The 20,938-nt window shown below is 44.2% G+C and overlaps 2 protein-coding genes across 5 annotated transcripts in view; both read left to right on the plus strand.

Moving 5' to 3' along the window:
- The window catches only part of LOC112267040 (lissencephaly-1 homolog A), a 92,418-nt gene extending 77,750 nt beyond the window's left edge, over nucleotides 1–14,668 (plus strand). For all 3 annotated transcript variants that reach the window (XM_024445047.2, XM_024445046.2, XM_024445049.2), the window contains exons 6-11: nucleotides 229–397; nucleotides 1,743–1,845; nucleotides 2,000–2,228; nucleotides 6,627–6,728; nucleotides 7,011–7,167; nucleotides 10,764–14,668. In XM_024445047.2, coding sequence (XP_024300815.1) covers nucleotides 229–397; nucleotides 1,743–1,845; nucleotides 2,000–2,228; nucleotides 6,627–6,728; nucleotides 7,011–7,167; nucleotides 10,764–10,837 — 834 coding nt within the window. In that variant the 3' untranslated portion in view covers nucleotides 10,838–14,668. The remainder of the gene's footprint in view (nucleotides 1–228; nucleotides 398–1,742; nucleotides 1,846–1,999; nucleotides 2,229–6,626; nucleotides 6,729–7,010; nucleotides 7,168–10,763) is intronic.
- A 1,697-nt stretch (nucleotides 14,669–16,365) lies between these two features.
- Nucleotides 16,366–20,938, plus strand: part of LOC112267042 (methyltransferase 16, N6-methyladenosin) — a 35,354-nt gene continuing 30,781 nt past the window's right edge. Inside the window, exons 1-2 of one of the 2 annotated variants that reach the window (XM_024445050.2) lie at nucleotides 16,366–16,462; nucleotides 16,819–16,956. In XM_024445050.2, the coding sequence (XP_024300818.1) occupies nucleotides 16,829–16,956 (128 nt within the window). In that variant the 5' untranslated portion in view covers nucleotides 16,366–16,462; nucleotides 16,819–16,828. Of the gene's footprint in view, nucleotides 16,558–16,818; nucleotides 16,957–20,938 lie in introns of both variants that reach the window. The other variant, XM_024445051.2, reaches the window with a different exon arrangement.

Below are 20,938 nucleotides of genomic sequence, written 5' to 3' on the forward strand. Positions count from 1 at the left end.
TTATCTCTCTGTGCCACTCACAGCCTGCCTCCTGTAAGCCTGTTTTGGCTGCTTGGTCGCTCAGGGAAGAGGCAGTGTCACGGTGCAGACTAGGCTAGACAAGACAGTGGTATTTGGTCTCTGTTGCGGTGTGAGGACTTCTAGATTTTGGAGAGCAGCTGAGGGGTGTTCTGTTCATGTGTTATGTTCACACAGCAGCTGAAATGGTGTGTTTTCTCTCCTTGCCAGGTGTGGGACTATGAGACAGGAGACTTTGAGCGGACGCTGAAGGGTCACACAGACTCTGTCCAGGACATATCCTTTGACCATACTGGCAAGCTGTTGGCCTCCTGCTCTGCAGACATGACCATCAAGCTGTGGGACTTCCAGGGCTTTGAGTGCATCAGAACCATGCATGGTGAGGGGAGTGAAGGGACAGGAGTGGGTGGGTGGGTGGGACTGTCTAGAGAGCTAATCGGTTGAAGGATATTATGTCTTAGACCATGAGGAGGACCAGGGATGGCGAGGTATGTGTGATTGTTTGGTTCAGGCAAAGCTTGGATGAGCAATTTCAGACGTATGTGTGAGCATGTGTTTGGATGGTGCGTTGGGACACAGGTGCTACCGATGCTGTTCATTATCACATGATATGGCTCATCCTCACTTGCGTTCATGGCAATCTGCTTCAATTAACAGATAACCCAGGGAAACACAGGAGCTTCATATCACAACCAAATTCTGTCACACAGGCTTTAATGTTAATGCCAAACTTAACATCCTCCCCAATCCAACTCCTACAGGCGGTGGGGACTTTCTCTCTCACTCTTGCACTCACTCACACTCACTCACACACCCTCAAGACGAGGTGCTATTTCTCATATCATCAGCACTCTAAATGTACCAGTCCTTAGGCAGTGTCACTGCCCCTCCCCTCTTTTAATCCTAATTGCTGGATAATTCCAAGCGGCACATTTTACGTGTGCCTTCAGGCCCCCCTGAAACAGATAACAGTCCTTTTGAGCCTTTGACCACCCATTACTATAACAGCCATTGCGCACTGTGGGGTCCCCCCCCCCACACACGCACACACACACACTACCCCTCCCCACCACATATATATTTAAGCTTGCCTTTTTAGAGCCTCTTTAGTTTCCTCATCTTTTTAGCAGATTAAAGATGGCTGCCTTGGTCTCTAGGTAATTAACTGCCTCTCCTCCAGGAACAAAGACACCCTGGACGTAATTGGCCATCTCACTATTCATGTTAATTGGCTAATTTGAACAAAACCAATTTTTATGGCACGTTTTAGTTCCGGTGACATGATGGGGAGGACTTCTTGTCAAAATGGGTGGCATTCAGAAATGGCAAGGCTTGGGCAGGAAAAGCTGGCTAACAATGCATTTAGCCTAACTGGCCTCTGTCTAAAGTACAGTACTTGGACATTTAACCAAAAGTTATTTCTCAGTGGTTGTTTTGGAAAGGGGATACCTTGTCAGTTGCACAACTGAATGCATTTAATTGAAATGTGTCTTCCACATTTAACTCAACCCCTCTGAATCAGAGAGATGCAGGGGGGCTGCTTTAAATCGATGTCCACATCGTCCCTCGGAGGGTAAAATTTGTTGGTAGAATGACAGATTTTGTCCAACTTGCCAGCCCGGGGATTTGAGCCAGCAACCTTTCGGTTACTGGCTCAGTACTCTCAACCGCTAGGCTACCTATGGCCATGTGAAGGTCTCATTGCGTTGTCTTTTGTTTTCCAGGACACGATCACAATGTTTCATCTGTTGCCATCATGCCCAATGGAGATCACATAGTATCTGCCTCGAGGGACAAAACCATTAAAATGTGGGAGGTGGCCACTGGGTAAGTATGTTGCCAAATAGCAGTGCTTACCGTGAGCAAAAATGTTCACAAGTGTGCAGGAGCTTCTCTTCTTTTAAGTAGTATTCTACATTTCATATGCCTCTGCAAAGTAAGCAACCATCTTTAACCCATCTCCCCTCTTCCCATCCATCAGCTACTGTGTGAAGACGTTCACGGGCCACAGGGAGTGGGTGAGGATGGTCCGGCCCAACCAGGATGGCACCCTGATCGCCAGCTGCTCCAACGACCAGACTGTGCGTGTGTGGGTGGTGGCATCCAAAGAGTGCAAGGCTGAGCTGCGGGAGCACGAACACGTGGTGGAGTGCATCTCCTGGGCTCCTGAGAGTGCCCATCCCACCATCTTGGAGGCCACCGGCTCAGAGGTGAGGAGCTTGACACTGAAATACTGATATTCACACTGAACTAAAGGCTTTGCTTCCTCCTTCATTCCTCAAAACGCCACCTGCTGACTCTTCAAAAGCACCTTACCCTTATGCCCTGTCCCTGGATCTGTGCCAAAACCTTTATGTGCATTCAGAAAGTATTCAGACCCAGTCCCCTTTTCCACATTTTATTATGTTACAGCCTTATTCTAAAATGTATTAAATAAAACATTTTCCTCATCAATCTGCACACAATTCCCCATAATGACAACGTGAAAACAGGTTTTTAGAATTTTTTCCATATGTTTTAAAAACCTTATTTACTTAAGTATTTAGATTCATTGTAATAAGACTCGAAATTAAGGTGAGGTGCATCACGTTTTCATTGATAATCCTTGATGTTTCTACTTGATTGGAGTCCATCTGTAGTAAATTCAATTGATTGAATATGATTTGGAAAGGCACACACCTGTCTATATAAGGTCCCACCGTTGACAGTGCATGTCAGGAAAAACCAAGCCATGGTTTGGTCAAAAGAATTGTCCGTGGAGCTCCGAGACAGGATTGTGCCGTGGCACAGATCTGGGGAAGGGTACCAAACATTTTCTGTAGCATTGAAAGTCCCAAAGAACACAGTGGCCTGCATCATTCTTAAATGGAAGAAGTTTGGAACCACCAAGACTTTCTAGAGCTGGCCGCCAGGCCAAACTGAGCAATCGGGGGTGAAGGGCCTTGGTCAGGGCGGTGACTAAGAATCCGATGGTCACTCTGACAGAGCTCTAGAGTTCCTCTGTGGAGATGGGAGAACCTTCCAGAAGGACAACCATCTCTGCAGCACTCAACCAATCAAGCGTTTATGGTAGGGGCTAGACGGAAGCCACTCCTCAGTAAAAGGCACATGGCAAACTCCAAGTGGGCTATCAAAAGGTACCTAAAGACTATCAGACCATGGAAAAACAAGATTATTTGGCCTGAATGCCAAGCATTACGTCTGGAGAGAACTTGGCATCATCTCTAAGGTGAAGTGTGTTGGCAGCATCATGCTGTGGGGATGTTTTTCAGCGGCAGGGACTTGGAGACTAGTCAGGATGGAGGGAAAGGTGAACGGAGGGAAGTACAGAGATTCTTAATGAAAACCACCTGTTTCAGAGCACTCAAGACCTCAGAATGTGGCGAAGGTTCACCTTCCAACAGGACAATGACCCCAAGCACACAGCCAAGACAACACTGGAGTGGATTTGGGACAAGTCCTCAATGTCCTTGAGAGACCCAGCCAGAGCCCGGACTTGAACCGGATCAAACATCTCTGGAGAGACCTGAAAATAGCTGTTTAGCGACGCTCCCCATCCAACCTGACAGCTTTTTTTTCTGCGGAGAGAAGTGGGAGCAACTCTCCAAATACAGGTGTGTCAAGCTTGTAGCATCATACCCAAAAAGACTTGAGGCTGTAAGCGTTGCCAAAAGCACTAAAACAAAGTACTGAGTAACGTGTCTGAATATGTATGTAAATGTGATTTCAGTTTTTTTAAATACATTTTTAAGAAAATTTATCATCTGTTTTTTTGCTTTGTCATTATGGGGTAATGTGTGTAGATTGAGGAGGGGGAAAAGTATTTAATCAATTTTTGGAAAGTAATGTGGAAAAAGTCAAGTGGTCTGAATGCTTTCCGAGAGCATTGTATGTACATGGCTTAAGTAAAATGGTAATGTGATATCAAGATAATATTGTGCGCACACCTATTTAAATGTTACGGCTAGGTACATACAAGTGTCTGATTGCCCAAGGGAAAGTTGACCTAGATATTCCCAGGTGAACACCCAAGTTAATAATATGCCCATGTCCTACAGTGCGTGTATTTCTTATGTCAGAAAATGTACTTTGCTCTCCACCCTCCCTCTGACTTCCCATATATCTGGCTTATTTGGTCCATCTCCTAACCTAAGATTGGCACCTTACAGAGCCAGACGTTTGAATCAGACCATGAAATTAAAAGTACAGGAGCAACCCTGTCATGAACCCAGGGTCAGACCATCACCCTGCCCCTGTGAGTCCCCCCGATGTCCTGTGATTGTCCTGCTCTCCCAAGTCTTGTGATCATGCATGTCCAATTTCAGTTTCATTCGATTAAAACATTTATCCTCACCGGCAGCTAGTTGCCCTGTCAAGAACCCGGTCTGCCTCGATGCCTGCGCACAATGATACACAATATCCCATGTTCTCACAGAGGGAGCCTGTTCTTCTCTTTAGCGCTCTTTCTGTATTTACCCATTTTGAATGGTTGATGTGCTAAGTCTGCAGTGATGGTATTGTTGCTCTTGGCTAAGGTATTGTTGTATGCGTGCACACACACACACACACCATTACCCTTGCCTTTGATCAAATGCTCCTTTTGAAGACTTGAAGAACTTGGTGCTTAGGAGCAGAGCTGGTTCAGGTAGAATGGTTCTCCTGACATCAATTATACTGGTACACTTTATGTTCTGTGAACAAAAGCAGCCAAATGTGAGGTTGACATTTAAGACTGCTCTGCTCTATGTGCTGAGATGAGCCTGCACAGGGGAACCCAAACTGTTAAGAGTTCTGAAACAGGGAAGGGCATGTTATGAGGCATGTAATTACTTTTATATCTGTGTGCACACTACATGTCCAAAAGTATGTGGACACCTGCTTGTTGAACATCTCATCCCAAAATCATGGGCATTAATATAGATTTGGTCCCCCCTTTGTTGCTATAACAGCCTCCACACATCCGGGAAGGCTTTCCACTAGGTGTTGGAACATTGCTGCGGGGACTTGCTTCCATTCAGCCACAAGCATTAGTGAGGTCGGGCACTGATGTTGGATTATTAGGCCTAGCTTGCAGTCAGCATTCTAATGAATCCCAAAGGTGTTCGATGGGGTTGAGGTCAGGGTTCTGTGCAGCCCAGTCAAGTTCTTCCACACTGATTTTCACAAACTATTTCTGCATGGACTTCGCTTTGTGCACAGGGGCATTGTCATGCTGAAACAGGAAAGGGCCTTCCCCGAACTTATGCCACAAAGTTGGAAGCACAGAATCGTCTAGAATGTCATTGTATGCTGTATGTAGCATTATGATTTCCCTTCACTGGGACTAAGGGGCCTAGCCCAAACCATGGAAAACAGCCCCAGACCATTATTCCTCCTCCACCAAACTTTACAGTTGGTGCACTGCATTCGGGCTGGTAGCTCCAAACTCAGATTTCTGTCTGACTGCCAGTGTGATTCATCACTCCAGAGAACAGGTTTCCACTGGTCCAAAGTCCATTGGCGGCGCACTTTACGCCACTCCAGCCGACGCTTGGCATTGCGCATGGTGCTCTTAGGCTTGTGTGCGACTGCTCGGCCATATCATGGTTCTCCTAACAAATAGTTAATGTGCTGACTTTGCTTACAGAGGCAGTTTGGAGCTCTGTAGTGTGTTGCAACCGAGGACAGACCATTTCTATACCCTATGCACTTTGCGGCTGAGCCGTGGTTGCTCCTAAACCTTTACACTTCACAATAACAGCATTTGCAGTTGACCTGGCCAGCTTTAGCAGGGAAGAAATTTGACGAACTGACTTGTTGGAAAGGTGGCATCCTATGACTGTGCCACATTGAAAGTGACTGAGCTCTTCAGTATGGGCCATTTTTCTGCCAATGTTTGTCTATATGGATATTGCATCGCTATGTGCTCGATTTTATACACCTGTCAGCAACAGGTGGGTCTGAAATAGATAAATTCACTAATTTGAAGGGGTGTCCACATACTTTTGTATGTATAGTATATAATATCCCACCCATACATTTGGCGACGATTTGTTTGCCTAGTGCCCAAGAAATAATTAGTTAGTGCTGAAGACCAAGAATATCCTCTTCACTCATGCTTAGCTGCTGAAGATAGATATTTGATTTTAAAATAAGAAATTGATGGTGGTTTTAGTATGGGAAAATTACAATTTATACTGCACCACAGACCATATAGAAATGGAACAATTGAATGTAAGTGCACATTTTGGTCTATAATCAAATATTGCCCTCAGCTGTAAGGTCCCCTCAGTGCAAGTTTCTGCTATTGTGTTCAGAATCACTCTTATATGGAAGCAGAGTCTGTAATTGAACCTCTGAAGTGTAGGCATGTGCCCTGCTCTGTAGATAAATTGTCTGATAACTATTTTGTTGATAGTCCATTTCCTCTGATTTTAAGGTGGTATTTATTTATCAAAGGCTGTGGTATAAAAATACATTTCATTCAGAAGGCTGCTGGCTGCTGGCCCTCACAAAGAAATGATTAAGGGTTGACGTCCCGCAAGTGAAGACTGCTAAAGGTTCTGTATTGGTATTTTACTGCGGGAATTGGAGCTTATCGTGTTCTTGTTCTCCCTGTGTCCTTCCAGTCTAAGAAGAGTGGTAAGCCGGGCCCTTTCCTGCTGTCTGGCTCCAGAGACAAGACCATCAAGATGTGGGACGTCAGCATTGGGATGTGCCTTATGACACTGGTGAGTGGACCATCAATCTTAGACACAATAGATGGTAATTTTGATTCATGCAGTTTTTATTTGTAAAATGTCCACATTTTATGTTGTTGAATCCAGTACTCACATGACATGAATTGCAATAGGATTGACCTTCTTGAACCCTAGTCTTAACTGAACGAACTCTGTCCCAGGTTGACTGGTTTTCTGAACTAAGCATAGTCCTGGACTAAAAAGCTAGTTTTAGTCTGGGAAACTGACCATAGATTTTGTATTAACAATTCTAACCAAATGCTTTTATCCCAGGTTGGCCATGATAACTGGGTGCGCGGGATGCTTGTCCACCCCGGAGGCAAGTTCATATTGAGCTGTGCTGACGACAAGACCTTAAGGATCTGGGACTACAAGAACAAGCGCTGCATGAAGACCCTGAGTGCCCATGAACATTTTGTTACCTCTCTGGGTAAGCCACTCTCAATCTTTTCTTCTACAGTCAACGTCAGTTACAGCTGGGTCTTGTTCAGTACGGCACACTGTAGCAAAATGTTAGTGCTGGGCGATTAACTGAAATTTCAGGTATTTTTTTTTTCATTTTTAACCCAACGAATTCCATTTAGTTTTCTTTCTATGCGCTCAATGCGCACATCGCACACTTTCTCTAGAGATCAATCAGATCCAGCCTGAACTGTGTTTTGTAGTAGGGAGTTAGTTTCCAACTGGCCAATATTCTACTTAGTTTAACGCATAAAACATTGACTACAATGACCATAATCCATTGCGCATTTACTTGTCCTTTCTGTTTCTACACTGCTCAAAAAAATAAAGGGAACACTTAAACAACACAATGTAACTCCAAGTCAATCACACTACTGTGAAATCAAACTGTCCACTTAGGAAGCAACACTGATTGACAATAAATTTACATACTGTTGTGCAAATGGAATAGACAACAGGTGGAAATTATAGGCAATTAGCAAGACACCCCCAATAAAGGAGTGGTTCTGCAGGTGGGGACCACAGACCACTTCTCAGTTCCTATGCTCCCTGGCTGACGTTTTGGTCACTTTTGAATGCTGGTGGTGCTTTCACTCTAGTGGTAGCATGAGACGGAGTCTACAACCCACACAAGTGGCTCAGGTAGTCCAGCTCATCCAGGATGGCACATCAATGCGAGCTGTGGCAAGAATGTTTGCTGTGTGTCTCAGCGTAGTGTCCAGAGCATGGAGGCGCTACCATGAGACAGGCCAGTACATCAGGAGATGTGGATGAGGCCGTAGGAGGGCAACAACCCAGCAGCAGGACCGCTACCTCCGCCTTTGTGCAAGGAGGAGCACTGCCAGAGCCCTGCAAAATGACCTCCAGCAGGCCACAAATGTGCATGTGTCTGCTCAAACGGTCAGAAACAGACTCCATGAGGGTGGTATGAGGGCCCGACGTCAACAGGTGGGGGTTGTGCTTACAGCCCAACACCGTGCAGGACGTTTGGCATTTGCCAGAGAACACCAAGATTGGCAAATTCGCCACTGGCGCCCTGTGCCCTTCACAGATGAAAGCAGGTTCACACTAAGCACATGTGACAGAGTCTGGAGGCGCCGTGGAGAACATTCTGCTGCCTGCAACATCCTCCAGCATGACCGGTTTGGCGGTGGGTCAGTCATGGTGTGTGGTGGCATTTCTTTGGGGGGACGCACAGCCCTCCATGTGCTCGCCAGAGGTAGCCTGACTGCCATTAGGTACCGAGATGAGATCCTCAGACCCCTTGTGGGACTATATGCTGGTACGGTTGGCCCGGGTTCCTCCTAATGCAAGACAATGCTAGAACTCATGTGACTGGAGTGTGTCAGCAGTTCCTGCAAGAGGAAGGCATTGATGCTATGGACTGGCCCGCCCATTCCCCAGACCTGAATCCAATTGAGCACATCTGGGACATCATGTCTCGCTCCATCCACCAATGCCACGTTGCACCACAGACTGTCCAGGAGTTGGCGGATGCTTTAGTCCAGGTCTGGGAGGGGAGCCCATCCGCCACCTCATCAGGAGCATGCCCAGGCGTTGTAGGGAGGTCATACAGGCACGTGGAGGCCACACACACTACTGAGCCTCATTTTGACTTGTTTTAAGGACATTACATCAAAGTTGGATCAGCCTGTAGTGTGGTTTTCCACTTTAATTTTGAGTGTGACTCCAAATCCAGACCTCCATGGGTTGATAAATTAGATTTTCGTTGGTAATTTTTGTGTGATTTTGTTGTCAGCACATTCAACTATGTAAAGAAAAAAGTATTTAAGAATATTTCATTCATTCAGATCTAGGATGTGTTATTTTAGTGTTCCCTTTATTTTTTTGAGCAGTGTGTATATATATCTATATCTATCCATACAGTGGGGCAAAAAAGTATTTAGTCAGCCACCAATTGTGCAAGTTCTCCCACTTAAAAAGATGAGAGAGGCCTGTAATTTTCATCATAGGTACACTTCAACTATGACAGACAAAATGAGGGGGAAAAATCCAGAAAATCACATTGTAGGATTTTTAATGAATTTATTTGCAAATTGTGGTGGAAAATAAGTATTTGGTCACCTACAAACAAGCAAGATTTCTGGCTCTCACAGACCTTTAACTTCTTTACGGGGCTCCTCTGTCCTCTACTCGTTACCTGTTTGAACTTGTTATCAGTATAAAAGACACCTGTCCACTATCTCAAACAGTCACACTCCAAACTCCACTATGGCCAAGACCAAAGAGCTGTCAAAGGACACCAGAAACAAAATTGTAGACCTGCACCAGGCTGGGAAGACTGAATCTGCAATATGTAAGCAGCTTGGTTTGAAGAAATCAACTGTGGGAGCAATTATTAGGAAATGGAAGACATACAAGACCTCATCTCCCTCGATCTGGGGCTCCACGCAAGATCTCACCCCGTGGGGTCAAAATGATCACAAGAACGGTGAGCAAAAATCCCAGGACCACACAGGGGGACCTAGTGAATGACCTGCAGAGAGCTGGGACCAAAGTAACACAGCCTACCATCAGTAACACACTACGCCGCCAGGGACTCAAATCCTGCAGTGCCAGACGTGTCCCCCTGCTTAAGCCAGTACATGTCCAGGCCCGTCTGAAGTTTGCTAGAGAGTATTTGGATGATCCAGAAGAAGATTGGGAGAATGTCATATGGTCAGATGAAACCAAAATAGAACTTTTTGGTAAAAACTCAACTCGTCATGTTTGGAGGACAAAGAATACTGAGTTGCATCCAAAGAACACCATACCTACTGTGAAGCATGGGGTTGGAAACATGTTGCTTTAGGGCTGTTTTTCTGCAAAGGGACCAGGACGACTGATCCATGCAAAGGAAAGAATGAATGGGGCCATGTATCGTGAGATTTTGAGTGAAAACCTCCTTCCATCAGCAATAGCATTGAAGATGAAACGTGGCTGGGTCTTTCAGCATGACAGTGATCCCAAACACACCGCCCGGGCAACGGAGTGGCTTCGTAAGAAGCATTTCAAGGTCCTGGAGTGGCCTAGCCAGTCTCCAGATCTCAACCCCATAGAAAATCTTTGGAGGGAGTTGAAAGTCTGTGTTTCCCAGCAACAGCCCCAAAACATCACTGCTCTAGAGGAGATATGCATGGAGGAATGGGCCAAAATACCAGCAACAGTGTGTGTGAAAACCTTGTGAAGACTTACAGAAAACGTTTGACCTCTGTCATTGCTAACAAAGGGTATATAACAAAGTATTGATAAACTTTTGTATTGACCAAATACTTATTTTCCACCATAATTTGGAAATAAATTCATTAAATCCTACAATGTGATTTTCTGGATTTTTCTTCTCATTTTGTCTGTCATATAGTTGAAGTGTACCTAATGATGCAAATTACAGGCCTCATCTTTTTAAGTGGGAGAACTTGCACAATTGGTGGCTGACTAAATACTTTTTTGTCCTTCTGTGTATCTATATATTCAGGTCATAATGTTAAATGGAATATAGGTTTGTGATGAATAACCTCTATCTACTCTTCCTTTGTACTAATGCCCTTTCTCCTCTCCTTTCAGATTTCCACAAGAATGCTCCGTACGTCGTCACCGGAAGCGTAGATCAAACAGTTAAAGTGTGGGAGTGTCGCTGATCCGATCAGACCTGAGCAGATCAGACCACCACCACCCCCTCTCCTCCCACTCCACCCCTCTAGGCCTCTTTCCACCCCCCTGCACCCCACCTCACCTCCCACAGTCTCCTTCATCTCCTCTGGCTACACACACACACCACGGTTAATTCCTTATCCTGTCATAATGCTCTCTGGTCCAATAACTATGGTCCTTTTATGTACATTATTCTGGATGTAGATTGAGCTATTAAATGTTGCACAGCAAAAAAAGTATTGCATGGTGATGATGAATACAAAATTGTATACTGTAAATTTACATGATAACGTTGTCTAGAAGTACCATAGGTTTAACATGGGCGGGGCTGTTTGTCACAGGCAGCCTTACCTACCTACTTACTGAAGGCAGATGTTTCTTTGTGTGTCACAAATGGCTCCCTATGTGGTGCAATTACTGATGGCCAGGGCCCTTGTGCCCTGTTAAAAAGTAGTGCTCTATACAGGGAATAGGGTGCCATTTGGGATACACTCTTTGACTGGGTGTAAAATGTAGGGCACTAAAACTGATAATTTAAAACACGTTTCTTTACATGTCATATTTCTTTTGTCTGCCTATTTTATTTTTATATATATTTTTCTCTTCTTTTCACTGTTGTAGTCTCTGTTGGTGATGTTTTTGAGGGGGTGGGGAAATGACAAAAGGAAAAGTATAATCCCTTGATGCCGGAGGATATGAGATTGTCGGTTTGGGGGGGGTTTATTGGAATAATCTGTAGCTTTGTAACTTCACTTCTGAAGTGTGCATACCATTTCTCTTCATGTGGAACTAGTGAATATATTAATTGCTGCATATACAAATGTTTCAAACTGTATCTTTGGACAGCTGGGGGTTGAGAAAACAAAACAGCTTTTTACTCTTGTCATGACGCGTACTAAATTTAGAATTATCCTATACAATAAATGTGTTCTGCTTCACGTTTATTGAATCGGATAACATTTCTGTTTTGGCATCTCAATGAATTAACCTGGCTATGCTGTGCAGATGGTGCCCTTATTTCCGTTGGTTAGCATTTAGGCTAAACTCAGTGGACTGTAAGCCTAAATGCCAACCTGAAAGCTATGTGAGACGATAGCGTGAGGTTACTCCTCCCTGATAATCTGCCCCCTGTCTGTTCGCCCCGGTACTGGGCCTTACGGTTGGCCGCAACTGATAAGGCGAGCTTCTCAGCTTTTCTCTAGCACTTGGCCCTTTAGCAGCAGACATCAGGGATCACCTCTTTTAATTTCAATTCACTTGAAAATAATCTTTAGGTGTCTCCCTCCCTCTGTAAGATGGCTCATTGACATCCCAAGTCTAACCTGAGTGATTTTCCATTGGACTCAACTGAACTCTCCCTTTTTCAAACCATTTGACGAATCTGGTGTCTGCTGGGTTGTCTGTTATACTATTGGAATCATGTAAGTGATTTGATGCTCAGTTGGCCATTGTCTTGTGCTGCTTGTGTCTATGGGCTGTGTAAATTAGGGAGGGTAAGCTTAAGCCTTAGTTTTGGATGAAATATGCAAGTTTCGTATGAGTCGGAATGTCATAGCATGACAAGGAGTCAGTTGCCCCTCAGGTATGTTTTGGGATGTGCAAAAGATTTCTCCGGGGGAGAGATGGTTGAGAGGTAATAAAGCTGTTTCTGTGGGGGGTCAAAATACATGTAATTTTACTGAGCTGTAGGGAAGTGTCCAAATCTGTTTCCACCAAACTGACTGGTGAACTGTTGGGGTGATTCATTCAATTGATGGTGAAATAAAATGCTAGTAGTAGACATGCTAATGAATGCTTGTGTTCGTTGTACAGTAGAGCGGTCTGATGGTAGTTCTTGTAAAGGGATCGTAACCCCTAAGCCTACTTAAAGCAGCTCCCTTCCCACAGACCGGCCTTGGCTTTGGTCTTGGGCTAGGCTTCCTAGGCTGCGTTTGTGCCCAGAAGAGTGCTTAGACTCCTAGTGAAGAGCTCTCGAGGTGAAATTCCACAGGCCGACTAACACATTGCAGTCGTCTCCTGGGTGGCAGGCAGATCTTTATCATATTCTGTTCATTTTATGAGCTTGGAGGCTGAACGAAATGAAAACCAAATCCCTCCATTTCCCTTAAATTTTAACATCTTGCTGCTGCTTACGCTGCAGCAGGTGAGGGAAAATCCTATTGTCTGGCACATCCCTGCTTTTCTTTAGATCTTTGGTCCTTTGTCGGACTGATGATCGAAGATGTAAGAAATTAAAAAATACTTAATAAAATGCATAAACAATTTTTTTTTATCAGCCTTTTTCCATTGATGCATTTCTATAATAAAGAATTCCACTTGCTTAACTGATCTTATCTTAAGCTTCTTTGCTGAATATCTTCCTGTTCCTCTTCCTGTGTGTGTTTGTTTGGATGTAGCTAGCTGCTGACCTTTGAACCCTCATAGTGGCTAGTTTGACCTGTCAACAATAGAACTGCTGCATGTACCCCTGTTGTACCAGGGGCTGAGCTGTCTGGTTTGGTGGGCCTTTCTGGTTCAAGTGCTGTGATGTAAGCCACTGAACACTCAGGCCAAGTCTGAAATGGCACCCTAATTCCCTAAAAAGTAGTGCATTTCAGACGCAGACTCAATCAGCCACAGGCCACCCCGCTAAACTGCCAAATGCTAATTGGTCCACTTGACAAACGATATACTGTTAAAAGAGCGAGAAGTAGGATAAGAGAACTCCATCTCTTATGAGAAAGGATTGTATCCCTCCTGTCTCTTACCAGTAAGCAGGTGTGTTGTTTCTATGTATACGGTGTATTTTGCATATTGACTTTTCAAAGACACCAGACAGACTCTACTAGACAGGTCGGCTCAAGCTGGCATGATGTCTGCAGACAGACTGCTCTGTACTTAATGTGGTTGTTTGTTGCTGTTAGGAGGACAGGTCTGTAAATTAATGAACTGGCTCCTTCCTCTATATGTGATGGGATTGCGGCAGACTAAAGATGTTCTAAGAGAAAATAATCTTCTCATTGAGAGAATACCACTTTTGCCTCTTCTGGACTAGAGGCTTCCATGCATTTAGTCAGACCCAGACTGGTCTTTCTCCAAGCTGCTTTCTGTCAGTCAGTGGGAGACTGGAGAGTCTGCGTGCGTTACTCCATACACCAGCAATCGATAGGAAAATTGGACATGGTGGTGCTGATGCACCATAAAATGTGTTTTAGCTGAAGCCCAAAAAAATGTATCTAGTAGGACATTCTGGTGTAGCTTCAGCATTCAGATGTTCTGTTCTCGATGCTAGACTGTTAGCTTCCTGATTTAAGCCGATTTTTCTCTTTGATTGGCTAAATTCAGAATTATAATATCGGGATCCTTGGGTGTTAATTCTAAACCAGGCCTGAAGTGAACCTAAATGGATATTAGATTTACCTCTTAACTTTTTCCCTTTCTTGGGTTGGATAAGAAAGGTCTATAAACAAATTGTTGGGAGGGAGAATGTGTCTCTTGTAATATAGTTATCGAATGAATGCTTTATATAACTGCTGTTGTACCTACCCTGTGAAAATAAATCACTTTTTGCCATTTGCAGGTCCCAAGCAATCCCTATGCTGCACTGGCTAGGTGGATCAGAGGGACTGGCAGACAAGCTTTTCACTGTCTGTTGGTCCTTTCCCCCAGTCTCAAGTCCATCTGTCTGCTATGATCTGCCTTGTGAATAGATTGAGGGCTTCAGACTTCTTCACACCTTTAACAGGATTTATTGTTTTGCTTTCATGGTCTTTCTCACGTTCAGCAAAATTGTTAACATCTGGATGTCATTGTTTGCAACATTAAACAAATATCTGTGACTGTTGTCCTTTTATTGGGTTGGAGGGGGGTTCTCAAAGAACATGCACAGCATGCCATATTACATGTCTATAGCAAGTTCACACAGGAATTTACTGATTTTGAGCTAAAGGTTTCATTGGTGTGTCGAAACATTTCATGATTTTCTTCAGAGAATGCATGGTGTTTTTTTCTTAGGTCAATAATGAGCCAGACTAGGGCTATTGACATTAATCATTAAATGTTCATAATTACATTGTATACTGTATATATGAAGTATTAATATAATGGGAGGGATTCATTAACGTTCACAGCTGTGAGGTATGCCTGGCGATGATGGAAACCATACTTGGAACAGAATATTATTGACATTTTACATTTATTGAAAATAAAGGTGAAGGTTAAAATGCAGCTCTGGGAACAGATGAATCATGAGTAGTTTAGGCTATGACTCAAAAGTATATTTGCTCAAGCAATAGTTAATTTACTTGGATACATCTGATTAAGTGTCAACATCTGTTGTACTGTAGCCCCTTTGCAATGTTTGACTGGGTGGGTGAGGTGTACAATTGCCATGTTGCCATCTGCTTCGAAATGAATTCAAGTTTAAGGAAGCACAATTTGGATGTGAATAATATATCAATCAACCACACACTCGAGATCATTTATAAAATTGCTGCCAGAATACTACTGATGACACACATGGCCAAGAGTATGTGGACACCTGCTCGTCGAACATCTCATTCCAAAATCATGGGAATTAATATGGAGTTGGTTCCCCCTGTCCTGTTATAACAGCCTCCATTCGTCCGGGAAGGCTTTCCACTAGGTTTTGGAACATTGCTGCGGGGACTTGCTTCCGTTCAGCCACGAGCATTAGTGAGGTTGGGCCTGGCTCCAGTTCATCCCGAAGGTGTTCGATGGAGATGAGGTCAGGGCTCTGTGCAGGCCAGTCAAGATCTTCCACATCAATCTCGACCAACCATTTCTGTATTGACCTTGCTTTGTGCATGGGGGCATTGACATGAAACAGAAAAGTGCCTTCCCAAACTGTTGTGCTTATGTGCGGCTGCTCGTCCATGGAAACCCATTTCATGAAGCTCCTGGCTAACAGTTATTGTGCTGACATTGCCTCCAGAGGCAATTTGGAACTCTGTATTGAGTGTTGTAACCGAGGACATAAGATTTTTACACTCTACACTTCAGCACTCAGTGATGCTGTTCTAGAAACTTGTGTGGGCTACCACTTCATGGCTGAGACATTGTTGCTCCTAGATGTTTCCAATTCACAATAACAGTACTTACAGTTTATTTGGGCAGCTCTAGCTGAAATTTGATGTGCTGACATGTTGGAAAGGTGGCATCCTATGATGGTGCCACGTTGAAAGTCAGAGAGCTTTCAGTATAGGCCATTCTACTGCCAATGTTTGTCTATGGGGATTGCATCGTTGTGTGCTCGATTTTATACACCTGTCACCAACGGGTGTGGCTGAAATAGCCAAATCCACTAATTTGGAGGGATGTCCACAAACTTTCGTATGTAGCCTCAGCCTGTCAGACTTCAAAAGGTCTGTGCTATCTGGGATCCTACCCATTGAAGTTTAAATTTAACATGGTTTGGTAAGAAGTTAGATTATTGATTTAGGGTAGGGACGTCCCAAGGATCCTTGAAAGCACTGACACTTCAAAATGTGTCTTTGGTATTGTTTCAAAAAATGCGCGGAATATTGACGTCACCAATGTCTCGGCGCAGAGTTGTGACTTCATCCACCATTCCGGAAGAAACGCGGTCTAAACGTTTACGCAAGAAGTCTAACGTGAGTTCTCTGCTCGTGTGTGCAAGACAACTGTTGAAATTTTCAAACTTTTAGAATATATTCCGAGCGAATATTTCAGGCACTCAAATCAAGAGGTTAGCTAGCGTATCTCGTTTAGAGAGGTCTATAGCTAGCCATTTTGTTGACATACAACATGGATTTGAAATGTGCTTTAGCTAACGTTAGCTAGCAGTTTACTGATGAATGCCTGTTGTTTGCTAACAAGCTAGCTAATACCCACATAGCGTTATCTTTGTATGCTTTTACACGCATCTACGTCAGTTAGCTAACTTGTTAGCATTCCAACCCTTTGACGAGTTACTGGTGTAAATACAGCTGTGTCCTTCCTTCCACAGTGAAGTGAAAATGTCACTGAACAAATCAATGCACCCGCGGAACCGCTACAAAGACAAGCCTCCGGATTTTGCCTACTTGGCCTCCAAGTATCCAGACTTCGAGCAGCATGTCCACACCAACCTGGCAGGCAGAGCTATGTGAGTACAGGGGCGTATTCATTAGCTACTGACATCGTTGACCGTTTAAGAACCAAACGGAAGCAAACAGCAACACGATAATTCTATTTCACAAATGCAGATAGGTCCTTTGCGGTTGTATCCATTTAGAAAAACGTTTTTCAACAAAAACGGCGTAATGAATACGCCCCAGTACATATGCTGTGGGCCAGTGGTTCCCAACTCCGCTCCTCGAATATATATTTATTTATTTAACCTTTTTATTTAATATCCCAACAGCCCCTGACAAACACACCGTGATAAGTTAACTTTTCAACTAATCATCAGGCCATCAATGAGTTGAATCTGGTATGTTTGTCAGGGGCAACAACAAAAATGTGCTGTTGGAGGTACTGGAGTTGGGAACTACTGCTGTAGGCTGTTGACAATTTATCTACGACTGAGTGCCATTTTGTGCCACTATTGATTTTGTCACACCAGTAAAACCCATTTGTGTGGCAGGATGATTTTTTTTTTTTGTCCTTGAGTGAAAAGTGCTGCCAACTTCCCAGCATCTTCTCTCATTACTGTAGCTTTCTCACCTGTGTGTATGTGTGTGTGTGTCCTCACTATGTTAGCTGAACTCCCAGTAGGAGGTTGAGACTTAGCAGGAGAGAGGCATCAAAGACTCTTTGATTTTCCTCTCATCCTTTTTTATGTTGTTGTGGTGTTTTTCTCCCTTCCTCTTTTGGAGGGAATGGGGTCTCTGGATTTGAGCAGGGATCAATCAATGCCTCTGCAGGGACACATCGCCCAGTGTCCGTCCCATTGAGCTGACCGTTATGATTGGATGTCTGAGTGCTAGAGTGTTGGGAGCTGATGGGGTATGGGGAGGAGGTGAGGTGACTTTAGGTGTCCACTGTTCAGTTTTTAGACAGGATGACCTTAACGGGCGTCATTGCTGACAACCATGATGATTAGTAACCTGGCCATGTTGGTGCTATCGTTAAGTTAGACATTACCCATAGACACTAGCTTCCCTGATCTCTATTGGAGCAGGGTTTAGGAAAATGCCTGTGGTTGCTTGTGAGGTTCATCAGATACAGAGGAAGAAAAAGGATGACTCATGATTAATGTATGCACTACAGACAGAATCTCAGCTCTGATGGGGAGGAGTGGGAAGTTGTGAACCAGGGCTGGAGAGGGACTGGGAGCTGCAGAGTGGGGGGTTATGGGACACAGAGCCTGGGGAGGGAGGAAGGCAGTCTCAATTCTTCCTGAGCCACTAACTGGAAGACAGGGTCTGCCAGCCAGTAATTGGGACACACAGGGATATGAAATATGCAGAGAGAGTAGGAGAAAGAGAGGTGGGGATGGAAGTAGTGGGAGGGAAGGGACAGAGAGCGAATGAGTGAGAGGGAGCCTAGATGGATGTGGAGATGCAGAGAGCTTTGGTGCTGCTTTCTAGCTCCCTGAGTTGCTTTTCAGATCACATTTCTACTGTCAAGATTGTCATAACTGTTCTTCACAGCACAAAGGCTTGAGAGAGATTTCTCTCACAGAACTGACAAGGGGGAATATTGTGTGATTGTGAGTCCTGAGTCCTGTCACATATCATCACATCGTGGTGTGCTTTTGTGTGATTTACCCCCCTCCTGGTTGTGGGAAAAACAAACATGCTGGCTGCTGAAGTCAAGACAGTCAGGGGTTGGAACTGAAATAATTGTCCAATCTTAACAGAACCCTTTTTTCGTTACGTTCCACTGTTCCGACCAGCAAAATGAAGTTCTGAACCTGTTTGAACCAACAAAAAAACAAATGGTTTGTATCATTCCTTTCTGTTCCTTTTTAAACCTTTGAAATCAACAACAAAAAAATGTGTTAGATTATTTTACCAGTCAGTGCAGGGAAGCTATTTACATGCATTGGACAGGCGAGTGTAGGGCGCGAGATGCAACAGAAATGTTGTTTGGTGAGAGAGGATGGAGGACGAGGCTTGCTTTGAAGCTCTGGGTATCTTGTTATGGCATGCATTATCTGAATTAGGCCCACAGAATCATACCTATAGAGGAGTGGCTTCTATTGAGGAACTTTGAATGTCTTTGAACTTTAGAGTTGGCTTAACGTTGGAGCAGCTAGCTAGCTAAAAAGCTTGTGTGTGCGCGCAAAGCGGCACCAGACTATGCTTTGGAGGGAGAGAGGCAGGTTGCCTATGTGTGCACCCACTGGCAAAAGCTTTTCAGCTGGCAGGCACACGCTGGAATAAGTTTCTGGGTGACAGAGTGAGCGCTTTTCATAGGTACTTTGTTGCACCTGGAACATAAAATAACATTATTAACCGGTTCCCATGCTTTTAAAGTAACAGTTCTGTTCTGGGACAGTATAGATCACCTTTGTTCTGATTCTGTTGCAAAAAAAACAGCATTTGATTTGGAATAGAGTTGTGAGGGTGTACGAGAAACCAATTTCAATCATTTCTTTTAATTTACAAGACTAAATAAAGTATTGCATCAAGAAGCTTAGAGGCACGATTGAAAGATGTCCTGGTTGACCAGTATTGCCTTCACTTGTGTCTGCAGGAGAGGTTATTATGGCTGGGTAGGCAGCCAGGTGCAGTAGAGCGAAAGACCTGACAGTTGAGCAGGAGAACAAAGAAAGAGAGGGAGGCTGTTGGGATAATTTTGTTTTTGACATCAACTCAACTGCGAGGTCATCGTTACACCTGGAGCTGACGGAGCCAAATAAAGCACATCTCTCTTGCTCTTCTATTCTTTCTATACCTCTCTCTTGTCTCTGTCCTTCCCTTCATCTCTGCTTCTTTTTTCTCTGCCTTATTTCTGTCTTGCTCACTCTCTTCTTCCTTCATCCCCCCTCTCCTCTATCCCTCTTCTCTTTTCTCTATCTATCTATTGACTGTGCGGTCTCTGTTTGATGGTAGAGGATGAAAAGTGTCCTGTGTAGCCGGCCTCTCTTTTGATTCCTTCTAATGACAGACTGAAGGCCCAAACTTCCCCTGGACTAGCCTGTCCAGCACCACTCCAATTAGTTTGTGGATACCCCCCCTCCCCCATGCTCGTGTGTATACCCCTCTCGTTTGTACGCTGGAAATGATCCAGCCTCGTCTTTGTGTTGAAATTGACAACCGTCTGCTCAGTGTGAAAATTACATTGTGTAAATGCAAATGAATGCAGACAGACATGCCGATGTCACCACCAGGTGCAAGCATCTACTGTATGAGTGAAAACATATTGGCGTGGGCTGTGGGTATTTTCATTGTGAATGTGCAGAGTGTGTGTGAGCTAGTTAGTTTATCAGTTGTCTGGCGTGGCTGTTACGTGACTGTGTGGGTGAGCAGTGAGGCAGAGGAGAGCTGTTTAAATGTGCTTGATGTCCATCTGCAGCAGCCAGGTGGTAATTACAGAAGAGAGAATCATTACTATACAGTACATGACTCGCTGACAGAAGGATAGACAGAAAGAGCTCCATTACCATACGTGACTCACTGATGGACAGAATGACCGACTGTGGGAGACAACACAACCTCTTTCTCTAGAGTTTGCTCACTACCAGACCTGCGTGGGTTAAAATATTATTTGTTTTCTTTCAAATATTTCAGCAGCGCTTGATTGAGCTTGCCTGGTGCAATGGAACAAATGCAGTAGTCCCAAAAGTGCAAGATCCGTAAACTGAACACAGACCTACCAGTGAGACAAGTCTTCATCCTGAATATCCCTACAATCCAGCACTGATGTCACCCTGCAGCTCTTACACTAGTGTGAACACAATTTAAAGCTTCAAGGGAACTTCAAGATTAGTCCACTGCTTGGCAAATATTGTCTATGGATATTTTCCTCTTTGCCAGTGATTTAGGATCCCCTTCTGCCACCAGGCAAGTGGTTGGATTAGCATACTTCTGTATTTGTGGTGTATTAATCTGGTAAGTAAGTAGCCTTAGTTGAGTACTTGAGCAGCCATTGATTCAGTGGATCAGAGTTATCTTGGGGAGACGACGAGGAGACGACCA

The sequence above is a fragment of the Oncorhynchus tshawytscha genome, linkage group LG14 (genome assembly GCF_018296145.1).
Source record: "Oncorhynchus tshawytscha isolate Ot180627B linkage group LG14, Otsh_v2.0, whole genome shotgun sequence".
Taxonomy (NCBI): domain Eukaryota; kingdom Metazoa; phylum Chordata; class Actinopteri; order Salmoniformes; family Salmonidae; genus Oncorhynchus; species Oncorhynchus tshawytscha.